Source organism: Podarcis bocagei, assembly GCF_964188305.1.
Source record: "Podarcis bocagei genome assembly, chromosome: 2".
Lineage (NCBI taxonomy): Eukaryota > Metazoa > Chordata > Lepidosauria > Squamata > Lacertidae > Podarcis > Podarcis bocagei.
This window is the reverse complement of record NC_138126.1, coordinates 98,795,020-98,818,930: the sequence shown is the minus strand read 5'-3', so window position 1 is coordinate 98,818,930 and position 23,911 is coordinate 98,795,020. Positions and strand designations below refer to the sequence as shown.

The 23,911-nt window shown below is 44.6% G+C and overlaps 1 protein-coding gene across 2 annotated transcripts; it reads left to right on the top strand.

Annotated features, from left to right (window-relative positions):
* Window positions 1-106: 106 nt before the first annotated feature.
* On the top strand, window positions 107-18,762 carry LOC308581844 (E3 ubiquitin/ISG15 ligase TRIM25-like). Of its 2 annotated transcripts, none has more exons than XM_081184590.1 (7): window positions 107-246; window positions 1,246-1,908; window positions 4,572-4,667; window positions 6,824-6,904; window positions 9,720-9,882; window positions 11,734-11,796; window positions 18,138-18,762. In XM_081184590.1, the coding sequence occupies exons 2-7, from the start codon at window positions 1,324-1,326 to the stop codon at window positions 18,674-18,676; spliced, it is 1,527 nt and encodes a 508-aa protein (XP_081040716.1). In that variant the 5' UTR covers window positions 107-246; window positions 1,246-1,323; the 3' UTR covers window positions 18,677-18,762. The 2 variants fall into 2 exon arrangements, with proteins under 2 accessions (XP_081040716.1, XP_081040715.1); XM_081184589.1 differs by having other exon boundaries at window positions 6,824-7,057.
* Window positions 18,763-23,911: the final 5,149 nt, after the last annotated feature.

The window sequence follows — 23,911 nt, the reverse complement described above, 5'->3', positions numbered from 1 at the left end:
TTTGAACTGTGATGTCACATAGCAAATTCAGACCCCATGAAAGACTGTAAACTGACAGAAACTCAATATGAGTCACTGTTTTGGACCAAGAAAAGAACAACGTAAAACCTTTAGCCACTGGAGCTAGATGAGGGATCTGTTAGTAGGTAGAACAGTTGCTATTAGCACCTACGGGTTGCTAATTTTTGCCAGATGGTACTTAATGTTACAGAGTGCCACAATTGACTTTGTATCACAGCTGAACAGGTGAGTGTGGGAAATGAGTTTCACTGATAAAAATCCATCTGTTTGTAGAATTATAGGGTCACAAAGGTAGGAATGGAAGGAACAGAAATAATCTAGCCAAGACTCCTGTATGGAGTGTGCTCTTTCCACATAGTTTTAACCCAGATTATCCCAGATTTGCAGTTTAGTGGTGCTGCAGAGAGCTTGCTGGGGAGACCATGCATAACAAGGAACTCAAAAATAACTTTAACAAGGTTTTAATAACAAAACAAAAACTCCTTTTACTCTAAAGATAATAACAAACATGACCCAACCACCAACCCGTCCCCCCAGGGTAATCAGGGAGCTAGGGGCTGCTCCTTATATACTATGCCCAAATGCTGACACAGCTTTATTAACACAACCTAGCAGCCCCTGCTATGTTTCACAGCTGTAAGACTGGGTCTCGTTATTTGCCCTGGCCCTAGCCCTTAAAGACATACACAACTTGTGAAACAATAAAGAACCTTCACATTTTACAGTGACCATTCAACACTTCTGGGGTTTTTTGTGCTACAACACAAAATCCAAAAGTTGTGTCTACTGTTCCTGCAGGATTCACTGTGCCAGTCTTGCCTCTTTTCTTAGACTAGCTCTCTCCTGAGTATGACTGAATGATGCAGTCTCACCCATTGAAGAGTGGTAACAGGTTTAACCATCTGCAAAGAACACTACCTATTGCATCTCAACATGAGGAAGCCATTGTCTGTTAACAGGGATTACAACCGCCAATTACCGGTAATTGGTTGTAGTAACTAAGTAAAGAAAAGTTTGAGCAACTAAAACTTTGCCCACAGTCAATTTGGCAAGACATTTAAACATTTTGTTTACTTTTAGTGCACTCTGCAATATCTTCAAAGACACACTTTTTTCTTCTAAAATGTTATTTTCTTAGCTCTATGCAAATGTGCATGTTTTACCAGTCAATTAAAAGCCATTTGTTTCAACTACTGTGTGTGTTTTTTTTAATAAAAAAAACAGGTGGCAGCCCAACTTTTCCTAGGGTTTTGTGCAACTACAAGCACTGGTTGAGTCTCAGCCAAAAAAGAAAGTGTTATTATGAAGAAAGGTAGCTTGCTTTTCCTCGAGGACAACATTGTGTGTCCGATATGCCTCGAGGTGTTCAGAGACCCCGTCACCACAGCCTGCGGACACAACTTCTGCATGGACTGTTTGCAGGATTACTGGGACCACCAAGCCCTGGTCGGGGATTGCCCCTACTGCCCTCAGTGTCGTGAGCCTTTCAGTTCGAGGCCTCAACTGCGCAAAAACACAACCCTGGGAGAAATCGCCACGAGGTTCGCACGGGAAGAAGCCCAAGGGTCAAGGAAGCTGCAAGGTCAGAGGGAGGTTTTGTGTGACTTCTGCTCCCCCAGGAAGATGAAGGCTGTCAAGTCCTGCCTGCAATGCATGGCTTCCTTGTGCGAAAACCACATCCGTTCCCACTATGAAGACAATGCCTTCAGGAACCATCAGCTGATAAAACCTCTCAATGACCTGAAGGCTAATATGTGCTTGAAACATCACAGACTGCTGGAGCTGTTCTGCAGAATCGAAGGGAAATTCATCTGCCACATCTGTGTTCGGGAAGAGCACAAGAATCATGACGCCATCTCTCTGAAGGACGACAGGAGCAAGAAAGAAGTGAGTAGTATCATGCCATCCTTTAAAGTCAGCAGTTAGTTTTCCTGCCATGCAACTTTCAGAAGAGGACAACTGGTGCTAGGTCAGTACTATAGCCCCTTCTCCTAAACGATTCCTATAACATCTTTTGGAGATCGTGCGTGTGGCGCCCTTCACCCCTCTTGGTTGGCAACTGGGGGAGGGGAGGCAGTGTCACTTCCCACTGGGTCAGGTTGGGATTTCAGTAGCACAGACCATCTCCCATTTTACCCTATTTCTCTTATTTCTATTCTTCATCACTGTTCTTTCCATTGATAGGCACTAGAGATGGGACAGCCCAGGAAAAGAAAATTATTAACAATTCAGAGGGAGAACTTGCTTTCCTCCCAAAGCCTTTTGTTTTTTTCCTTCCCCACAAGGACAAAAAATGGAATATGACATGTGAAAAGGTACAGAAGCTTGTTTAAACTTGGGTAAATCCTCAGTTTTTAGAACTGCAGGATAAATAGGACAAATATAGAGAAGCAGAAACTGATAGTATTAGCTAAAAAATGAGACTGATAAAACTGTATATAGTATCAATTTAGTCTTAGTTCCCACCTATCTCTCTTTCTCTCTCTGTTGGGTTTTTTTGCTTGTGTGTGGGTTTTTTTGGGGTGTGTGTGGAAAATGAGAGATTTACAGTGGTACCTTGAGTTACAGACGCTTCAGGTTACAGACTCCACTAACCCAGAAATAGTACCTCGGGTTCAGAACTTTGCTTCAGGTTGAGAACAGAAATCACACGGCAGCAGCGGAAGGCCCCATTAGCTAAAGTGGTACCTCAGGTTAAGAACCGTTTCAGGTTAAGAACGGACCTCCAGAATGAATTAAGTTCTTAACATGAGGTATCACTGTATATCTGTTTGACACTGTTGAGGACTAGAGGAGATATAATAATTTTCAGAATGCATTTTTCCCCCCTATAACAATGATGATTTATCCTGTTTTTATTGTTTTTTGCCTATTCATAACTTGGAAAACGAAAGAAATGATGTGCTTTAATGTTACTGACATGTTATGTGTTGCTTGCTACAATGTGCCCTATGACATAGGGTGGGATATAACTTTTAAATATAAATACATAATAAAATGATGAGCCCAAGTGTGTGTGTGTGTGTGTGTGTGTGTGTGTGTGTGTGTGTATGTAGAACCTGGTGAACTATATATTAGACATATTAGCTATGAGGTTAAAATGCTGTCTGTATTTGTGATATATGGCTTGTACTTGTATGTACTTTTCTTTCACATCCTTTATTTCTTCTAAAAGGAGAAACAGTCACATTAGGAGTGATGTTTTTTCAAGCAAGCTATCAGCAGAAGACGAGTGAGCCCATCAACTTGCCATTGCAACAAAAGCAATGAACCAGTTCATACTGACACCAAGATTGTTATGCCTTGTTTTATTTTGAGTTTGCTTGCCCTTGAGATTGTGCAATTTGGACAAAGTTGGTTAGAAGCTGAACAAAAGGGTTCAGCTGAGGACAGCACCCTATCCGGTTACACCCAGTTTCATAAAAAGAAAACTGAGATAAGAACCTCCCTGCCTACTAAGATAATCAGGTGAGGCTTTTCTACTATGCCCCACATGATTAACCCCCATTCTTGGGCAGAGTGAGGTGGCTAGCAGATACTAGAGGCTGTGGATCCTTCTCCTGAGTCTCCTAGCCATTCCCTTCTGTCGGAGGGCACAGTTCTGTGTGCCATGTAGTTTGTCCCGGACCCCTGCTGCCCTCAGGTGTGGGGGGGGGTCATGCTATCCCATCCGTACTATTGAAGTAAAATTTGACTGCCCTCCAATCAGCTTGTCTGGAGAAGGAGGACATCATCTTATCCTTTGCCTCAGGCAGTCCTAAGTCTTAAACCAGCCCTGTTGTCCCAAAATCATTGGAGGTACAGTTTGCGATGGAAATTCGCTTGCCTTGGAGGTTTCATTATTTCCCATACTTCAGGTGTTTTGTTCGAGGGTTGCTTTTTTTTTATTTTACCAGACAACTAGCATGGAATTGTCAAGGCTTCTTTGGCACTGCTTAATGGTGTATTGTTCTGCTGTTCCATATTGTTAGGTGTCAACTGCAAAGGGGATTCGGACATTTAAGCTGGCATATTTTACCGGAGATTTCCCTGCTATTCCAGCTCATGCAACAAATAATCTCTAGGAGACTTGACCATGGTTTATTGCACCGGTAGCGCTAAATGTTTTTTTTAAAAAAATGTTTTTTATGGTTATTGCTGTTTTTCCTTTTGTTCTCCCTGTGAACGATGCCATGGCCTTTGGCTAGTGCAGTAAAGTTTATGAATGAATATTGTTAGGTTTTGTATGAGGTATTAATATCAGAATTTTAAATTCTTTTTTTAAAAAACTGTAAGCTGCATTGAAGACATTTTGCGTCAAAAAGCAGTTTGTGAATAAAAAATGGGCTTCCTGATTAATTCCAGCGGCTGTTCATCTAGTCCAGTCCTTTGGAATGTGAGTCCAAACAGGCTTTCTTCTATAAAACTGGAATAAACATCCCACATATCTCATTTATTTATTTATTTTTAAAAATGAGCACTGATTATTTATGCTCCACTTTTAAAAGAGGTGTATGTGAAGTCGTCATCCCCAGACTGCTGCTTCCATGTTCTAATTCTTTCTTTCCCAGGTCGAAGTCAGGAGAGTACAGGCCAACGTGGAAAACCAAGTCTTGATGGTGGCAGTGGACAGTCAGCAACACAGGGGCAGAGTTAACTACCTTGCGGTGAGAAAAGCTTCTGAGGGAAGGGACCGAATCCATGGCACATCACACAGATCCAGGGGCACTTACTGCCACTCAGTATTGTACCGTTCCTCATGTGGGCATGTATTTGCATGTACAGTGGTACCTCAGGTTACAGACGCTTCAGGTTACAGACTCCGCTAACCCAGAAATAGTACCTCAGGTTAAGAACTTTGCTTCAGGATGAGAACAGAAATCGTGCGGCGGCAGCGGGAAGCCCCATTAGCTAAAGTGGTACCTCAGGTTAAGAACAGGTTCAGCTTAACAACAGACCTCCAGAACGAATTAAGTTCTTAACCCGAGGTACCACTGTACTGAAGTCAAGTGGTTGACACTTCTTTAGATCTGGAGGCCTAGCCACCCTGAAAGACCCCTTGCAAATGCCAGCTTTCTCTACTATTCCATGGAACATCCCAGGTCATGTTTGGCTCCCATTCTGTTCTTCTGGCTGACTGAGAGTCATATACACTATACAGTGGTACCTTGGGTTACATACGCTTCAGGTTACAGACTCCGCTAACCCAGAAATATTACCTCGGGTTAAGAACTTTGCTTCAGGATGAGAACAGAAATTGTGCTCCGGCAGCACGGCAGCAGCAGGAGGCCCGATTAGCTAAAGTGGTGTTTCAGGTTAAGAACAGTTTCAGGTTAAGTATGGACCTCCGGAACGAATTAAGTACTTAACCCGAGGAACCACTGTATACTAATAGCAAACTCATCATCTGAGTATGAACTCTTATGTAGCCAAAGTGGTAACATTCATGCATAGGAATGAGCTATCAGCAGACTCAGGGTTTGCAGATGTACAAAACAATGTGTTTTGGGGGACACCTGCTTTAGATCACAAACTGCATCGTTTGAAGACCTAACAACATTGCTGCTTCAAGGAACTGCTGTGCGGCTGAGGCTGTCGGTCCCACAAGCGACATGTTGCTGCTTCTTTTCTTTTTTAGAAAATATGTCCAGCTTTTATTGTGAAGGACTATTTGATAAATAAAGCAGCTAAACAGCACTGAAAGGGACCACAATGCAATACATACAGACATCCCAGCGCAAACAGGAATAGGGTTTCCTGTGGTTGGTGAGCTCTGCTTTCTTCTCACTACCTCTCCTCAAATTACACATGTAGGCCCTCCAGACTGAAAGCTGATTCCCTTTGTTTCCTTTCCCTCTTCACCACCACATTTCAGGTAGACAATCCTCTTTCAAAGGAAAAAATGAAAAGAAAAGAAAGCACAACAAGCAAGTTAGCCTGCTTCTTTGGTGCCTTATTTTCTTTTATCGAAAGCAGGACTCTCTCTTAACTTGAAAGGGTGCTCTCAGGAGGAAGACAAAGTTGGGAGCATGAAGCCAATTAGCAGTGTGTGCGCAGTACTTTTGCTAGAAACCAGCAGAACCAATTGCTCCTTATTTATGTATGGTTCCATAGCAGCTTTGCCACTTTAAAAATGCGTGTCTGCACCTACCCTGAGAATTTCACAAAGGAGTATTAAATGAACACATAAGAAGATAAGGAGAGCCCTAGTGAATCAGGTCCAAGGCCCACCTAATCCAACATTCAACAGTGGCCAAACAAACGCTAGGGGGAATCCCCAAGCAGGACATGAGCACAATAGGACTCTCCCGCATGCAATCCCCAGTCACTAGGTGAAATATACTCCGAGTCGAGAGTGCATTTCATGCTCTTTATTCAGCTCATAGTGGTGAGGAGGAATGGAAGTTCCCCCAGAATGTGTGCTTCATATACATTATTTACAATGGGCCCCACGTGATTGGCTAATTCCAGGATTCACCTGTAAGCCAATCGGGTTGCGGATTCACTTTCACCTGGAGCTGGATTGGGTGGCTCCTGTGGATCAATCAGACTGCTGCATTCTGAATCCTATTGTTCTAGGACCAATCAGACTGCTGCCTTTTGGATCCCATTCAACTCAGTACATAACACTAGGATTCACAGGCATCACGGCAATACATAGCCATCATGACTAGCAGCCATCAGTAGCCTTATCTTCCATGGATTTCTCAAATCCACTTTTAAAGCTGCCCACGTCAATGCTACATCGTGTAGTAGCAACTTCCATACTTTAAACAATGGTAGGTGAAAATGTGATGTGCTTGGCATTGTCTTTCCCTTTCAGAAAGTAGTGAAGACGGCCCGAGACGAAGTGAATAGGGCCTTTGCCGAAGCGATGAAAGAGCTCAAGCGACTGCAGAACAAGGTGATGGACTTTATAGATGAAGAAGAAAGATCGGCCTTAGTTGGAATGGGGAATTCCATTCAGCACAGTCAAGAGCAGCTGATTGATCTCCAGAAGCAGAATTACTGGCTGACAGGTCTCATGGAAGACCCAAGTGACCATCAGTTTCTGCAGGTAGAGTCCACACTGTAATTGGAGCACAGTCAAGACCAGGGAATCATAGAACTGTAGAGTTGGGACCCTGAGGGCCATCTAGTCCAACCTCCTGTAATGCAGGAATCTCATCTAAAGCAACAAGGACAGATGGCCATTCAACCTTCAGTGAAGGAGTGTCTACCACCTCCCAAAGGAGTTTAACAGCTCTTACTGTCAGAAAGTTCTTCCTAATGTTTAGTGGACTTGAATCCATTGGTTTGAGTCCACAGCCAGTGTGGTGTAGTGGTTAAGAGCGGTAGTCTCGTAATCTGGTGAACTGGGTTCGCGTCCCCGCTCCTCCACATGCAGCTGCTGGGTGACCTTGAGCCAGTCACACTTCTGTGAAGTCTCTCAGCCCCACTCACCTCACAGGGTGTTTGTTGTGGGGGAGGAAGGGAAAGGAGAATGTTAGCCGCTTTGAGACTCTTAAAGGGAGTGAAAGGCGGGATATCAAATCCAAACTCTTCTCTTCTTCTACCTTCTGGAGCAGGATTAAAAAAGCTTGCTCTGTCTTCCATGTGACAGCCCTTTAGATATTTGAGGATAGCTTTCATATCTCCTCTCCGTCTTCTCATTTCCAGGCTAAACATACCCAGCTCCCTCAACTGTTCCTCATAAGGTTTGGTTTCCAGACCCTTGATCATTTTGGTCACTCTCCTCTGCCTTTATTCTAGCTTTGTCAATATCCTTTTTAAATTGTGGTGCCCAGAATTTGACACAGTATCCCAGGTATGGTCTGACCAAGGCAGAATAGAGTAGGCAATCTTACCCAGCCATGTGTCCACCAGATATTTTAGACTACAACTCCCATCAGCCCCAGACCACATGCTGAGCAACCTGATTCTTCTCAGGCATCTCGTAACCCTTTCTGACCTCTTTTGTCCTTTGAATGGTCGGTGCTTCCTACCGTTGTTGCTACTGCCCCACCCATTATTAGCATGAAAGAAAGTGGGTGACTCGGTTAAGGAGTGTACTGTGCTGGGTGAAATTCCTCTACCACATATTCCTCTTTACTCTGCTGGGAAGTGTGCCAGTACCAAGCACAAGAGAGTAAGCAAAGGACATTTATTTTCACAAGGCTAGCCCTGGTGCCAGCTTCCATCACCTGCTTATTATTAGATTGTACTTGTTATGTGTTTACAAAATTCTCCCCTGATGCCAGCAGCAGGTCATGTAGCCCCAGTGGATTGGGCAGGAGCTGCCCATCTGAGGCAAGAGACTCCCAACTTCTTATACACTGCCGCTCATAAACGTTTTCACAGGATCACCTGCCTTGATTCTAAAATCTCCAGTGCGGAACAGCAACAAAAACTCCTCTTTTTGCTAAAAACATGCCCAAAGAGTGCGACTTTATTTTTCGTTTGATCAAGTGTTTCTCTAAGCCGCTAGAGAAATGCAAATAATAAAACAGAGTCTTAAACTGAACACCATGTTATGTGAGCAAATGACCTCTGTACCATTTAAGCCACACAAATGGAATGTAGCGGGAGGAATGGGCCTGTTTGCATAGAGGTGGCATTTAGCCTATAAGGCCGTATTTGGCCCATAGCAAAAGAGCAATAAAGCGTTCAGTGATATTCCAGTAGAATTATTATATCCTTGTCATGTGTGAGTGTTTGTGCGATCCTTTGAGCTGAAGGTAAAGATCTTGGCACTACCCTCCCTTCCCATTTTATCCTCTCAACAACCTTATGAGGTAGGTTAGGACTTGAGGGACAGTAACTTGGCCCAAAGTCACTCAGGGAGCTTCATGACTGAGTGGGGCTTTGAGACCGAGTCTCTTAGGTCTTCGTCCAACACTCTAAACATGAAGCCACACTAGCTCTTATAACATTTCTAACTTTCCTTTCTTCTGTTGTGAAGGCAGAATCAGTTTGGTCTCCCAGGCATGCACTGCTCAGACTTGCAGCTGCTTCGTTTGAACATAGTTACAGTACCATGTGCCTTCAGGCCATCATACCCTGATAGTTATAACCAATTATCCATGTTCCCTTGGATAATTAAAAAGGGGAAAGGTTGTTAACGGGTTGTTGTTTTTTAAAGAACATTTTCTCAAATATCTCTGGTATTTTCACCACGAAATTCAAAAACCTGATACTGTACATTCAAAGCATTAAATAGTCTCCTGTCATGGCTTGCTGTGATGGTGCCCCTTCTGGGCAGAGGGGGAAAGTTGTAGATTTTTCTTCACTGGAGGCACTTAAACAGATTTGTGTTTTGCACTGTACATATCCAGCCTTGAGCAAAGGATGAATTCTGAGGTCCCTTCCAACTAGTCACTGTAGAAACAGAATGCTAGAATAGATTGCATGGCCAGCCTGAAAAATATTGGCGCCTGAGGTAGACCATAAAATGGCACAAACACCCTGCCAGGGAAGAAAGGGTGAGTGGAGATATACACCAGGAACAAGAGGAGTGAATGAAGATCTACACTGGGATCTGTTACCCCTGTGGATCCTGCCACCTGAGGCAGTCTCTTCATCTTGCCTCATGGGTGGGCTGGCCCTGGATTCTATACACGTAGTCAGAAAGCCTGCAGGCAAACCAAGGTGGTTCCATTTCTGTGATGAGGACATCAAAATTCTCCCAAAAATGTTTCAGTGAGTTTCAATCTTTTGTTAAAATCTATTTGTTCCCACAGGACTTCCCAAAAATAAGAGTAATGTCGGGTTGCACAGAAGCTTTGATTGGACTGAAGTGTGAGGAGCCCACCAGTTTCGTAGCACTTAAACAGACCTTGAGTGACTTGAAATCCCAAGTGTCCATGTTCGGACTCTGTTTCATCAACAAAGCCCTTCAAAAAGGTGAGTTGGCTCCACATAGATGCTACAGCTAGAAAGATGCATTCATGGGCTCAAATAACTCTTGAACACATGGTGCTGTAGATTTTTTTAATTTTACAATATTTTTGTTTCATTTAAGAAAGAACATATGCTTCAATGGCATGCAATAATATAGAAAGACAATACAACTGAATGAAAATTAAAATTAATCATATGCTCACACAAAAAATACAAATTTGGGTAATTTCACTCACAATCCTTGGAAAAAGCTGGATCTATGTACACATTAACGTACACATTAACAATCTGATGTATGCATAGCCTCTCAGTCCCTTTGTTTCACATTAAGACTCAGAAACCCTTCAGAATGATGCAGCCACATATAAAACACTTGAAATCAAATGCATTGCTCCTTTAACATACCTACAAATCAAATGAGTTTGCGTTGTGGTGTGACCAGGAGAGGGCTTAGGGTCACGATGGATAGCTTTCTGAAAATGCTGATCCAATGTGCTGAAGTTATGCAAAAAGCAAATTCTAAACTAGGGATTGCAATGAAATCTCTTCCTCTCTGTGTAGATCCAGATGCATATAGTTGTAAAATAAACTATATAGCTTAAAGAGCCCTTAAAAATAGATTATTATAGACCTTTAAAAATAAACAAATTACATTTTTCTGTTAAATCTAACAAAACTAAGAAGCATATTTACCTGGATAGAACCAAACACAAATTAAACAGTGTCTTCTGCATGTGCTGTGGCAAAAATTAGGATTAGACAAATTCATGGAAGATAAGGCTTTGAGTGGCTGTTAGTCACTGAGGGCAAGTTACCAGCAGCAAGAGAGAGCTGTTTCACTCATGTCATGCTTGTGGGCTTTCCATTGGCATGTGGTTAGTCACTGTAGAAACAGAATGCTAGAATAGATAGCTTAGCAAGGCTCTTCTTCTGTCACATCATGGGGTATTTGGGGGGGAGGGGACCGACCAGGCTTTGGGCTATTTGAGAGTGTTGAAGTTGTACACTGGGTGAGCAGAACCCAGTGTTCTGGACACCTTTTAATGGACAAGATGTGGTGGCTGTAGAAGAATGAGGAGAGAGACCCCAAAGAGGACTCATTTTCTTTTGCTGTGGTGCAGCACCTCCAGTTCTCACAAGCCCATGGTGATCTCCTGGTCTTCCACATGGCAGACGTGGGGGAATTATTAGTTCTGCCTTTTGGGGGTATAGTTTGCAGCCAGAAGCAGCTCATTGGGTGAGGCGCAGCCATTCAGCTAGCTTCACAGCAGGTGGGTCACTCCTGCCAACATAGAAGGTGGCTGGGAGTGGGGCTAGCGTAGTGCTAACAATGATCCGCCTGCCGGGAAGTTAGCACAGAGGCTCTGCCCCACCCAGCAAGCCGCTTCTCCTTGATGCCCTGCGAGTTTTGCAACAAAACACCACACTAACTTCGAATGTAGGAAGCTCCTATAAGACTCTATCCCTTTGGTATGGATCAAGTTATTCAGGTCTTTAATTTCCCAGCCAATTATACTTGTGTCTAGGATGATTCCCGTAAATGCTGCTGGATTAATAAGGATCAGCAACCGCTGGTTGGAACAATATTTTTGTTAGTGTCTGGTGTGCCAAAGAACTGTTGTTGCTTTGCTAAAGTAGATTAAAAAGGTTGTGTTTCTGGAAGGACGAAAACAGGGAATTTTGCAAGATAATGCAGATCAAATAAGTCTCTTACATGAGGGTTAAAAATAAGCTCAAAAATCTGTGTAGTCCACAGCCCTGAGGGCAAGATCTCAAATTTCTGTTTACATGGCACCCTGCACAGGCTATGCACACACACACACACAAATAACTCCAGGACCTTTTGTCTTTCAGGGATCACAATGGTGCCTTATGAAGTGATACCAGCTCCCACGGATCGGAAAAGTCTCAGAAAGTGTAGGTGTTGCAATTCCATTTGACTTCTCATTGCTTTCCTTTGGAGTGCTTTAAAATTTAGCCTGTGCACACAGTACCATTTTATCTGGTGCCAATGTACTCCTATCACTGGTATGTGAAGCAGAGTCCTTGTGACGTTTGCCACAAACCATCTGTATCCTGAGGTTTCTTGAGAAATACTGTTACTTGAGTTGTTTTCCCTCAAGCCAGCTTCCATCACATTTGAGAAAACAAGCCGTGATTAAGCTCAGGGGTGTACATCTGCGACAGCCACTGCCAGGGCTCCCCCCCCCGTCAGATCTCGCCAGAACTCAGTTCCAGCACCTCTCAGGTGGGCACCATTGCCATTCTAAGAGAACGATGGAGGTGTTCATCATTAGTTCAGTCAACTGGCCTAACTTGTTCATTGTGACTGACCTGGTACTAGCAGCAGTAGCTTAAATTGAATTTCACACTTCCCATCTTTGTAAGGTAAATATAATAGCCACATTAGTAAGGTAAGACAGAGGCCAAAGTCTTCCTATTTATTCAATTCAATTATTTATAAACCACATATCATTTCGCAAAGCAGTATGCAAGGTCAAAACCATACCATACAACAAGACAGATGTAAAAGTCGGTGAACAAATAAAACACCACATCGTGGCTGGAGTCACACATCTGAACAGAAGGACCTCCTTTGTGGAGATTCGTCACTGACACAATCCTGGCTCTTGGATTTGCAAAACACTTCTTGGGGAACTTAAAGAAAAAATGCAGGCATTTCACTTCAAGAACTGAAATTTTTTCAAAGCAATTGTAGAAGATATCCAAAGAACACTATTTCACAGGGTTGCTGCAAGATTTTCTGTTTCATGTCTTTAACAACCAAAGCATAACAGGTTTGACTTTTCCTATCACTTCATCTCTATTCTGGGAAGTTGCAGACGTCTTGTATTTCTTGTCCTTCCAGAGGAAGGAAACTTGGAGTAAGTGGTTGCTTACGGGTGTACCCAGATGCCTCCTCACTGTTTGCTTTATCATGATCTTCCTATTTTGTCCAAGCAGTTAATCCACATCTTATCTGGCGCCCCAGTCTATCGAATACCGATTTATAACCCTGACATTTATTGATGTTCAGCATTCTAGAAGGAATAATTTAGCAGAATACAGCAAGGTTAAAAGACACTCTGGAAACAGTAAATACCAATTCCTGAAGTGAGCAGCTTTCTCCATTAACTAACATCACCCTTTCTTTTTTGCTACTTAATGCTAGGGCTGCATTTCCTCAACTCAACTAACACAACACAAACTCTCCCTCAAACACTCTCGCATTGGGTAATATTCCATGTTAACCATACTTACAGCAGACCCGTAGCAAAAGCCCATTAATGTCAGGGCTCATCCGCTTGTCTCATGCCCGCCTCCCATATACAGGCGCAAACAGAAAATGGGGGGCGGGCGGGTGGAGAGAGAGAGGAATGGGTGGATGGAGAGAACTCTTCCTTTTTTGCCCTCCACCTTCACTCACACAGAGAGAGACACAGGTATCATTGCCTAGGCATCCTTTATCAAATACTGACCATGTGTTGTATGCTGTGCTCACTTGGATTCCAGGAAAAGTCTGGAGGAGAGTTTGAGGAGTTACCGGTAGTTTGGTTCCCAGTATGTTTTCTGCAAGGTTAGAAAGTCTCAGCGGAGACCCCTACCTGCCCTAACTGACCTCCCATCCTGTTTCTGTCTCTGGTCATCTGCACTAGGACTGACCAAATCTGGAAACAAGATGAGAGATCCTTAGAATTCAGCACTTTTCCTAAAATCATAGAATTGTAGAGTTGCAAGGAACCCTGAGGGTCATCTAGTACAGTGGTACCTCGGGTTACATACGCTTCAGGTTGCATACGCTTCAGGTTACAGACTCCGCTAACCCAGAAATAGTACCTCGGGTTAAGAACTTTGCTTCAGGATGAGAACAGAAATCGTGCTCCAGTGGTGTGGCAGCAGCGGGAGGCCCCATTAGCTAAAGTGGTGCTTCAGGTTAAGAACAGTTTCAGGTTAAGAACGGACCTCCGGAATGAATTTAGTTCTTAAGCTGAGGTACCACAGTAGTCCAACCCCCAAGTGATGCTACGTTCTCTAAGCATTTCATGTAATAGATTATCTCAGTTGTTGTTGTTGTTTAGTTGTTTAGTCGTGACCGACTCTTCGTGACCCCATGCACCAGAGCATGCCATGCACTCCTGTCTTCCACTGCCTCCCGCAGTTTGGTCAGACTCATGCTGGTAGCTTCGAGAATGCTGTCCAACCATCTCATCCTCTGTCGCCCCCTTCTCCTTGTGCCCTCAATCTTTCCCAACATCAGGGTCTTTTCCAGGGAGTCTTCTCTTCTCATGAGGTGGCCAAAGTATTGGAGCCTCAGCTTCACGATCTGTCTTTCCAGTGAGCACTCAGGGCTGATTTCCTTAAGAATGGATACGTTTGATCTTCTTGCAGTCCATGGGACTCTCCAGAGTCTCCTCCAGCACCATAATTCAAAAGCATCCATTCTTCGGCGATCAGCCTTCTTTATGGTCCAGCTCTTGCTTTCATACATCACTACTGGGAAAACCATGGCTTTAACTATACGGACCTTTGTTGATAAGGTGATGTCTCTGCTTTTTATCTCAGTTAGGCCATTATTATTATTATTATTATTATTATTATTATTATTATTATTATTATTATTATTATTATTATTATTCCCATATGGTAGATGGGAGGCAGAAATCCTCCATACAAATTCCCACTTCTTACATAAAATATTAGAACACTGCTTTGAGGAGCCATGCAGAAAGTGCTGGACCCAGAATCTCCCGGCACCGTCTCTGAAAAAGTCCAGTCCTAGCTGAATAGGAAAGGTCAATGTCAGCACCAATCTGTTAAGACTTGCATTAAACCAAATACCAGTCTGTGCTTGCTAGCTGGATGCTGGCCAGTAAAAATAATCACCCGTCATAAAGTTTTGTGTGTTTTGGTTGCCCTAGTTAGCAAGGGGAGCAGAACCGCAGTTATCATCCTTTAACTGAGAGCTAGCAAGAAAGCAACAGCATCAGGTGACTGCTGCAAGCAGGTGAAAGGCACAGTGTCCTTTGCTGAGGCTGGAGGTGCGTGTGGCTTCCGGCCACTGAGTATGAATAGCAAACCTCAGACTCTTGTAATCTTCATTGAACCCTAGTAATGTTGCAGGCAGTATATGGGAGTCTAGCCATAGGGGGGCCTCTAGCATCTTCTGGTTGGTATGCTAACAGTGCACCCATGTTGTTGTTGTTTAGTCGTTTAGTCGTGTCCGACTCTTCGTGACCCCATGGACCAGAGCACGCCAGGCACTTCTGTCTTCCACTGCCTCCCGCAGTTTGGTCAAACTCATGCTGGTAGCTTCAAGAACACTATCCAACCATCTCGTCCTCTGCCGTCCCCTTCTCCTTGTGCCCTCCATCTTTGCTTGGTGTCAAACTTTGTGGGGCTTTGATTCAGCCCTGACAATGGGCCCACCAACCCAACACCTACCACAACTAGGGCAGGACCCAGATCTGGTTGTGGCAACGGTGCCTGCCATATGCTTTCTCTGCTGCTGCTGCCATATTGGTGACAGCACCACTTGTCACCCTCTGCCGGGGGGCCTCAAAACATGTTTTAGTGGTGGATGAGTGGTGGCATTTTTGAACAGGAGCTGAGCTTGTCTCCCATCCATGACGGTCACCGCCATCTTAAGCTACCCAAACTGCAATGTCCCAGCCCAAAGTTCCTACCCCTAGATGTATCCAGACTACAGATCTTTGAAATCAATACGTTTCATATACCTATGGGCAGAATATTACAGTTTGGGTAATATATAGTGGTGCAAATGGCAATGTGCCTGGGTTGACCCAATGTGGGCCCTTCCAAGCTCCTGGGACCCTCAGCCAGGGCTCAACTTAGCCGGCCACTGGTGCTGAACCCACCCAACCCAACAGCTTCCAAGGCCCAGGACATTTTGTTAACTGAGGTAAAGGATAAGATGTTTCTCCTCCCCGCATTCCATACACTGATGGGCAGGTTAATCTTACAGCACCCTTCACTGCACCTGAGCAAAGCAGAGCAGCTTAGGGGGCATAGGGTTAGGCTGCATTACACATGACATGGGTTCAGGAGAAACAGCCGGGGTGTTGCTGCCACTGCTCCCACACCCATCCAAGCCCTCACTGCCTGAAGGGGATGTTCCACCCTGGCTAATGCTAAGGCCTGCTCTGACTGAAGGTGAATCTAGCGGCTTGTGCTTTGCCAGGGGGGGTTCCAGCACACTATCCTGATTCCAGCATAGAAGTACTATGAGGGGAGGAGCTGCACAGCCAAATTTCTCCCTCTCGTAAAGAGGAGCACTATCCCAGGAGCACTATCCCAGGTGAAATCTGACAGTTCTACCAACCCAGTAAGAATGATTTAGCCTTTTTGAAAAGGCTAGGGATGCAAGAAGCAGCAACTTTAAACTGTCCCCCAAGCAAATTTCAAACGAAAGAATTCCTGAAGGCTGCCAGCAAACACTGTTTGTTCTTCCACACAAAATAGCTGTGGGAGAGCTGGCTGCCAAGCAGTTCTCAGACCATGTTCAAGGTCTTGTTACTAACATATAAAGCCCTGAACAACTTGGGATCAGGTTATCTGAAAGACCTATAAGAACAGTTAGATAATCTGAGGGAATTTTACTCTCAAAACCATGCCCTATAGAATACACAGAACGGATACCTGGAAACAGGTATTTTCCATCATTGTCCCTACATGCTCAGGAATGTCCTCCTCTCTGCCAAATGTGAAGGACCACCCATTGGTTGTGTCAGGTGTCATTTAGGGGCATTATCTTTTTGCCCAGCCTATTCCTGACCTATTAGACGGGACCCTGTTATTGCGTCTTTTTTTAAATACCGTTTTACTGATTTGTATGTTTTATCTCTGTTTTTATGATACAGTATGTTTTATTGTTTTTATGATGTATTTTTGTAAATGGCTTCAGAGTTTCAAAATATTAAGTGGTTCAGAAATGATTATATATATATATATATACACACACACACACACACACACACACACACACACACAGCTGCAGAATAAATTGGACATTAATGTGGTCCATCACGGTCAAACAATTTCTTCCTACCATATTGTTTGCTTTCTCCTTTCTTCAAATATTGTTGTGGCTGCACATGAGGTGTTGGCAAGACAAGTATGTCCTGAAGCCAAGGCTGCTTCATCCCCAGGATTTAATTAATACTGAAATTTGGGGATGGGAGGGAATTTCCATACAGAAACTATGAGGCTTCACTTTTCCATACTTTGGTGGACTGGCTTGTTTTCTTATTTCCACCTGGGTAGCTTTAGAAGGGAAGAAAGGGATTGGATTTGATATCCCGCCTTTCACTCCCCTTCAGGAGTCTCAAAGCGGCTCACATTCTCCTTTCCCTTCCTCCCCCACAACAAACACTCTGTGAGGTGAGTGGGGCTGAGAGACTTCAAAGAAGTGTGACTGGCCCAAGGTCACCCAGCAGCTGCATGTGGAGGAGCGGAGACGCGAACCCGGTTCCCCAGATTATGAGACTACCGCTCTTAACCACTACACCACACTGGCTCTCTTTACTAACATCTTCCATCAGTAGTCAGATACAGGTACCCGTGACACGAATCACTTTGCTTGCTACTGTTTTCTGTTTGTCGTGCATATAAATACTGTAAAGAGCTGGTGGGGTATAGTGAACAGAGCATTAGACATGAACTAGGGGAAAACCTGGTTTCAAATTCCCTCACTGTCATGGAAGTTTCTCAGTGAGTTTATTACCATTTGGAGCAAAGCTCTACTGCTACTATGCTGAGCTCCTTGGAGAAAGACTCATAACATATGTGATAAACAAAAATTTCCAGATTGTTTTGTAGGGTGGTTGATGGGTGGGACTACATGTGGGAGAATTCATGGAGGTCCTTGCCTTGGGCAAGAGGCTGGAGTAAGTTTGTATTCCGATTACAGATAGGTAGCCGTGTTGGTCTGCCATAGTCAAAATAAAAAAATTCCTTCCAGTAGCACCTTAAAGACCAACTAAGTTAGTTCTTGGTATGAGCTTTCGTGTGCATGCACACTTCTTCTGTATATCTGAAGAAGTGTGCATGCACACGAAAGCTCATACCAAGAACTAACTTAGTTGGTCTTTAAGGTGCTACTGGAAGGATTTTTTTTATTTATATTCCGATCACCTCTAGCCTCAGTGACTCTATGATTTTGGAAGATGCCCACCCTTGCCCACCTTCCTGGAGTGGCTTCTTTTGACATTTCACCCCTTGTTTTGCCTCCCACGAAACAGATTACTGTCTGCTGAATTTTGATGCTAGCACTGCCAACGAAGAACTCTTCCTGTTTAAGGAGACCCACTCGGTGCTGAACATGGGAATCTTGTTGGAGAACTACTCAAAACCCAGCCAAGGATTCAACCACTGGCCACAGCTCTTGTGCACCCGCAGCCTATGTGAGGGCTGCCATTACTGGGAGGCTGAGATTTCAAACGCATGGCTGTGTTTGGGAGTCACCTACAGTTACAAGCATAGAACTGAGAAAGCTTGCATGTTGTACCTGCTTGGCAGGAATAGCAATTCATGGTGCTTGGAGTGGGACTCACTGAAGTACTCTGTCTGGCACAACAATATTCAGACTGTGGTGCATGGCAGCTACTATAAGACAATTGGAGTCTTACTAAACTATGCTGCTGGCTCCCTGACTTTCTATGGCATCACCAACACCATGAACCTCATCTACCGTTTCCTCACCATATTCACCGAACCGCTTTACCCAGCTGCCATGGTAAGCAGCGGGGCCTCTATTACTTTGAAACAGCACCCAGACTAGAGAGGCCACAAAAAATATCCCTCTTTAAAGGCCAGGGAGGGCTTTGCTGTAGCTGATAAAATAAACTTCTACCTCATTACTGCTAAGGTGGGATTCCTTTTTCTTTTTCCAGTCATGTGGCTATAAACAGAAAGCAAATGATACACCTGGATGCGTTTTTCTGTAAGAGAAAAGGATTGCCACAGAGGATCATTTGGAGCAGGGAGGGAAGCCGGTTATGTTACTGGTTCCTTCCTACTTTTTCTTTCTCTTCTTTCTGCCTCTTTTAAATTTTTAACCCATGGTGTTTCTATGGCTGGCGCTTGCTGTGTTTATTTGCATACCTGCTCACGTCCTCAGTCTGAAATGAAACAGAATGCCTCTCCTACTATTCCTTTCCCTAAATATGCTGTCCCCAAAGCCTCTCTACATGGCACTTGCTGTGGAGTTGCTTCATAGCCAAGGAAGGGCAATTCTGCACATCTCCAGAAGCATCTTTCCCTTTCAGCCAAGCAGCATGTTTACAGAGGGGAAATCCCAGTTAATGTGCATAGGAAATTTCACGGGGAGGAGCTAGCACCTGAAACGTGTCCATTGGACCCAACTCAAAGGCAGCACTGTTTGCACTTTCATGAGCCACAGACATTCCAGGATCCTCTGTGTGAATGCTATGCATTCAGGAGTAAGCCATCATAGGCAGAGCCAAAAGCAAAACAATTTGCCTTGAGAGTTGATCCCCACCATGTCTTAGATTCAACCTCCGTTTTGAAAAATAAAATAAAATCAGGGTGCAGTGTCACAACTGAGACACTATCAAAATGCTCACAAGTTCAACCCAACATGTCAAAAATCACTGGGAAAGGATCATTCATGATCACTGCACCAGACAATATTGCTTGCTTCCTTTCCAGCTTCCCTCAACCCAATGCAGCTTAAAAAAACAACCCCGAGTTAATTGTTTTACAGCTACACTCACACATGATCTCATTCTCATGAACTGCAGTATGATTATTTGCAGATACCCAATCTGCCGCCCGCTCCAAGTCAGTGGCTCTCTTGAAAGGCCTGTCTGTGCCTCTGCAGAATAATCCTCTGCAAAGCATTGTTCTGAAGAGGCACAGGTGTCTTTCGAACTCTTGGGGACTGGGTGTCCAGCCGGTCCCTTGAGTAGCTGGATTAACTTAACAAGCCATTACAACCACCTGACAGGCTCTTTCAAGTTACAGTTTAAGATCTTTTGATTGTTAATTATCCCTTGCTGGCAGCAGTTGCCAGCAATTCGCCTCGGATGACAGCCTTGGCTGCATCCCAGTGTCTCCATGGCTGCATCTAAAGACACTCACTCCCAAGGCACTCGCAGTGCTACAAAGCAACCCTCAAGTTCACAGCCTTGTTTTCAAGGGTGTAGTCTTCTGGTGCTCAGAAAAAACACACATTTGTTCAATTCGTTCTGCGTTCACTTTTGATGGGTGCGCACTCTTTCTTTGGCTGTTTTCCAAGCAGCATTGCAGAATGAGGTTTTGGAGTTCCCTCTTACCCTGGGCTCCTGAGTGCTTCACAGCAGAAAACTCTACTATTAGCATTTTACACCTGTGAGAGATCCCTGAGATCAGTATGCAGCACACAATGCACACAATGAGACATAAGAATGGCTGCACATAACCTAAACAGGCCTTCTTTGTCTTATTTCTAGATTCATGTTTGGGGATGTGGAAATCTCCATTTTCATCTTCAAGAAAACTTGAATCCTACACAGCTCCAGCAGATAAGCAAAAGCTGATGCTCATAATAAAGTTTTGTTTTATTTTTTAAAAAGTAAGGCTTTTCTTGCAATTTATGTCCTTGCTAACCAATATGGGAAATTTTGTTTCAGCTGACTTTCCCGAAATCATCTTAACTGTCTGAAAAGCATGGGCTCTCCTGCTCAACAAGAGACACTTTCCAAAATATTTGGCCTGTGGCCATGTAAAGTCTTAACTGGTACTGTAGAACTGAGACTGCTCTTACTCTGTCAACATAAATTACCATATCCCTTGGTGATTTTTTTTTTTAACCAAAACACACACCTTTTCTGAATCCGAAACACTGTACATATCATTGAAAGTTAGGAGTAGCTTTGCAGCAATAAAAGTTGACACTCCCCCAAGTGTTTCAATGGCTCAGTTACATAGTCTTTTCCAGTGCTTTTATTTTCTAGAGAAAAAGTTGTTGGCACTGCTCAGCTGCAAGCAGGGGGCACAGGGCGGGGAGGGAGGGCACTCTGCACATGCTCAGAGGCATGCTGCCCTTTCCCAACGCTGGCATCATCATTTGGGTGCTGACTGTAAGTGACCTGCAGGTTTTGGGAATGGCTTTGCAAGGTGACCAGAAGAATGCCGATTACAAGTGGACTGGAGGCTCTTATTCCTAAGAGTGTCTGCCATTTTTGCCCTCATCCAGCCTGCAGCTGACGTCTGATCACAGAGCAGCATTTCCTGTTGACCACCCACTCCTTCCATGAGCAACATTAAACCGCTGTCTTCTATGGTCACCGGCTCACTCCAATCCTTTGGGCATGCTCAGCAGTGATGGCCCATCCCTCACTTGCTTTGGTGCGTGTATTTGCCTCTGATCCACCTGAGAAGACTCTGGGTGTCCCTTCCAACTCTACTATGAGTCTCTGATTCAGTAAGGCAGATCTGGATAAAACTGACTTGAGCAGCAGCCTCTTCAGGCCTTTTATTAAGGGTTCCAAAGGTTCAGAGGGTAACATTTAAATCTAGACAGCTGAGACACAGTCACAGATGAGTCATTTCCAGTTGCTTCATTTGCCCCAAGAAACTCAAATTTTCAGTGCATGTAAATATTTCTGCAATTTATCCACTCAACTCTCTATCCTGTGCAAGGGAACCTAAATATTTACTAGTAAGGAAAACATAAAGGTACAACATCCTCCCCTTGTAAAGTTGCCAGTTTTCCAGATGTTCCTTTCTGGGAAAGCAAGGAGCTGGAAAGAAGAGGTCTACAATTTATTTTAGTCTGTTAGAATGGAATAGAGGTTGTTTTTAAAAAAACCATTGTGTTTTGTTGGTCTTTGTTTAGAATGTTATTTAATGTATGTGACTCTGAAGTGTAGTAGCCAACATCCTTGAGCTTTCAAAAGAGTAACAATAAAATATACCCCAACAAGTCCTGTAGGAGGACCAGCTTACATTTTAGTATTAGTCAAGGGCAGGCAACATACTTTATACCCACAAAGAAGAGGTCATATTTTCCTTTACTCCAAAATACCTGATTATTGGGGGGCTGGGGATGTGGGTGGTGCTGTGGTCTAAACCACAGAGCCTAGGGCTTGCCGATCAGAAGGTAGCGGTTTGAATCCCCGTGACAGGGTGAGCTCCTGTTGCTCGGTCCCTGCTCCTGCCAACCTAGCAGTTCGAAAGCACGTCGAGTGCAAGTAGATAAATAGGTACCACTCTGGCGGGAAGGTAAACGGCGTTTCCGTGTGCTGCTCTGGTTTGCCAGAAATGGCTTAGTCATGCTGGCCACATGACCTGAAAGCTGTTTGCAGTCAAACGCCGGCTCCCTCGGCCTGTAAAGCGAGATGAGCGCCGCAACCCCAGAGTCATTCGCAACTGGACTTAATGGTCAGGGGTCCCTTTACCTTTACCGGGGGGGGGGTGAATTTCCTGATACTGACATACGTCTTAGCTCTGATAATTGGCAGATGACTGCATTAGAACATCAGGAGAGCCAGTGACCCATCTAGTCCAGCATCCTGTTCTCACAGTGGCAAACCGGATGCCTGAAGGAAACCCACAAGTAAGATTTGAGCACTCTTTCCCCTCTTCTGGTTTCCAGCAACTTGGTATTCAGAAACACTGCTGCCTCCAACTGTGGAGACAGGACATAGCCATCATACACACAGTCTCACACACCCCATTTGAATGGGAACGCCCATCAACTGTGTGGGGGTCCGGCACCCTCAAATATTTTATTGTGGGGGCCAAAGGCTAGTACCAACTGATAGCCAACTGATAGCCCCAGGGCAGGCAGGCTTTATAGATATGCCCCAGAAACTGGTGCCCACCTTTCTGTCATTTCAAGCAGCCCTAAGCAAACCTGGGTTTAATTCTGGATCGTAATTTATTACCTTCTTTTATGTATGATATGAGGTAGTTTTGTGTGTGTGTGTGTGTCTATTACAAGCCTGGAGGAGAAATACATTAACCAGTGTGGTAGCTAAGGGAGGGCTAGCCAGGTTTTTTTTGGGGGGGGGGTTGCCCTGGGGTGCCATTGAGATTCGCAGTCTCTCTCTGTGTGTACACAACTGCATGTGGGTTTTTCTTTTTCTGCCAAACTGGCTCTTGGACCCGAGTGAAATAAAGCCTAGTTTCGCCCCTGCATTAACTTACCTATTAATTACTTATTTCTTCCTGAGCTGGGAAATGTGTGTCTGGGCTGCAAAGCGAGGGTTGTTTCCCTGCAATAATAGAAAACGTGTGATGCTGGGGGTGGGGGGTGGGTGGGAGGCAAGGTCAGAATCCTGGCATGCTAGTTTCCTATGTGCAGGGACATTTTGTTTGGTGCGGAGTACCAGTTCCATCAGACAGTGTGCTATACAGGGGTGTGGAGTTGAATAAAATATTGAGGGGGGGAGGAGAGGAAGATAAGCCCCGCCCCGCATAATCGATCACATGACATGGCACACACCCTATTTGAGTGGGAATTCCCCTTAACTTTGGGGGGGCCCCTAAAATATTTTATTGGGGGAGAGGGGTGCCGAAGGGACCCCTAAGATTTGGCTCCTATGGTGCTATGGCAGCACTGGGCTTCTCCCTGCTCAGTTCAGTGGGTGACCTTCGGCCAGTCCCTCTCCTCCCCCCCCCTCGGCCTCACCTGCATAGGTGAAACGAGCGTAAAACGAGGGAGACGAGAAGCGCCTTTGGCGAGCACGTACAAGTCCCCCATCTGCAGCCTGAAGCGACACACAGACACAGGCTTGCCACCTCCATGAGATCTAGGACCTTGAAAACAACTTTTGGAAACAGATCTATAAGGCATGCGGGGCGCGGGGGGGGGGTGAACCAAGGCAGATCCCACGACCCCAATCAAATTAAGCAAAAGCAACAATAGGCACCTCTCTGCTCCTCGCCACCCTATTGAACAGGAGCAGCCCTCGGGGCTCCTCGCCTGACCTCGGCCCCCTTTGACCTCAGCCCGCCCCGGGCTCCTCTGGCAGCGCGCGACGCTGTCGGATCTCCGGCTTCCAAGTCT

Bases quoted from the DNA above. Each gene is read 5' to 3' on its own strand.
- LOC308581844 (XM_081184589.1), top strand. From the start codon at position 1,324: ATGAAGAAAGGTAGCTTGCTTTTCCTCGAGGACAACATTGTGTGTCCG. The intron at 4,668-6,823 runs GTGAGAAAAGCT...TTTCCCTTTCAG, and splicing joins GCAGAGTTAACTACCTTGCG to AAAGTAGTGAAGACGGCCCG. The intron at 7,058-9,719 runs GTAGAGTCCACA...TTGTTCCCACAG, and splicing joins GTGACCATCAGTTTCTGCAG to GACTTCCCAAAAATAAGAGT.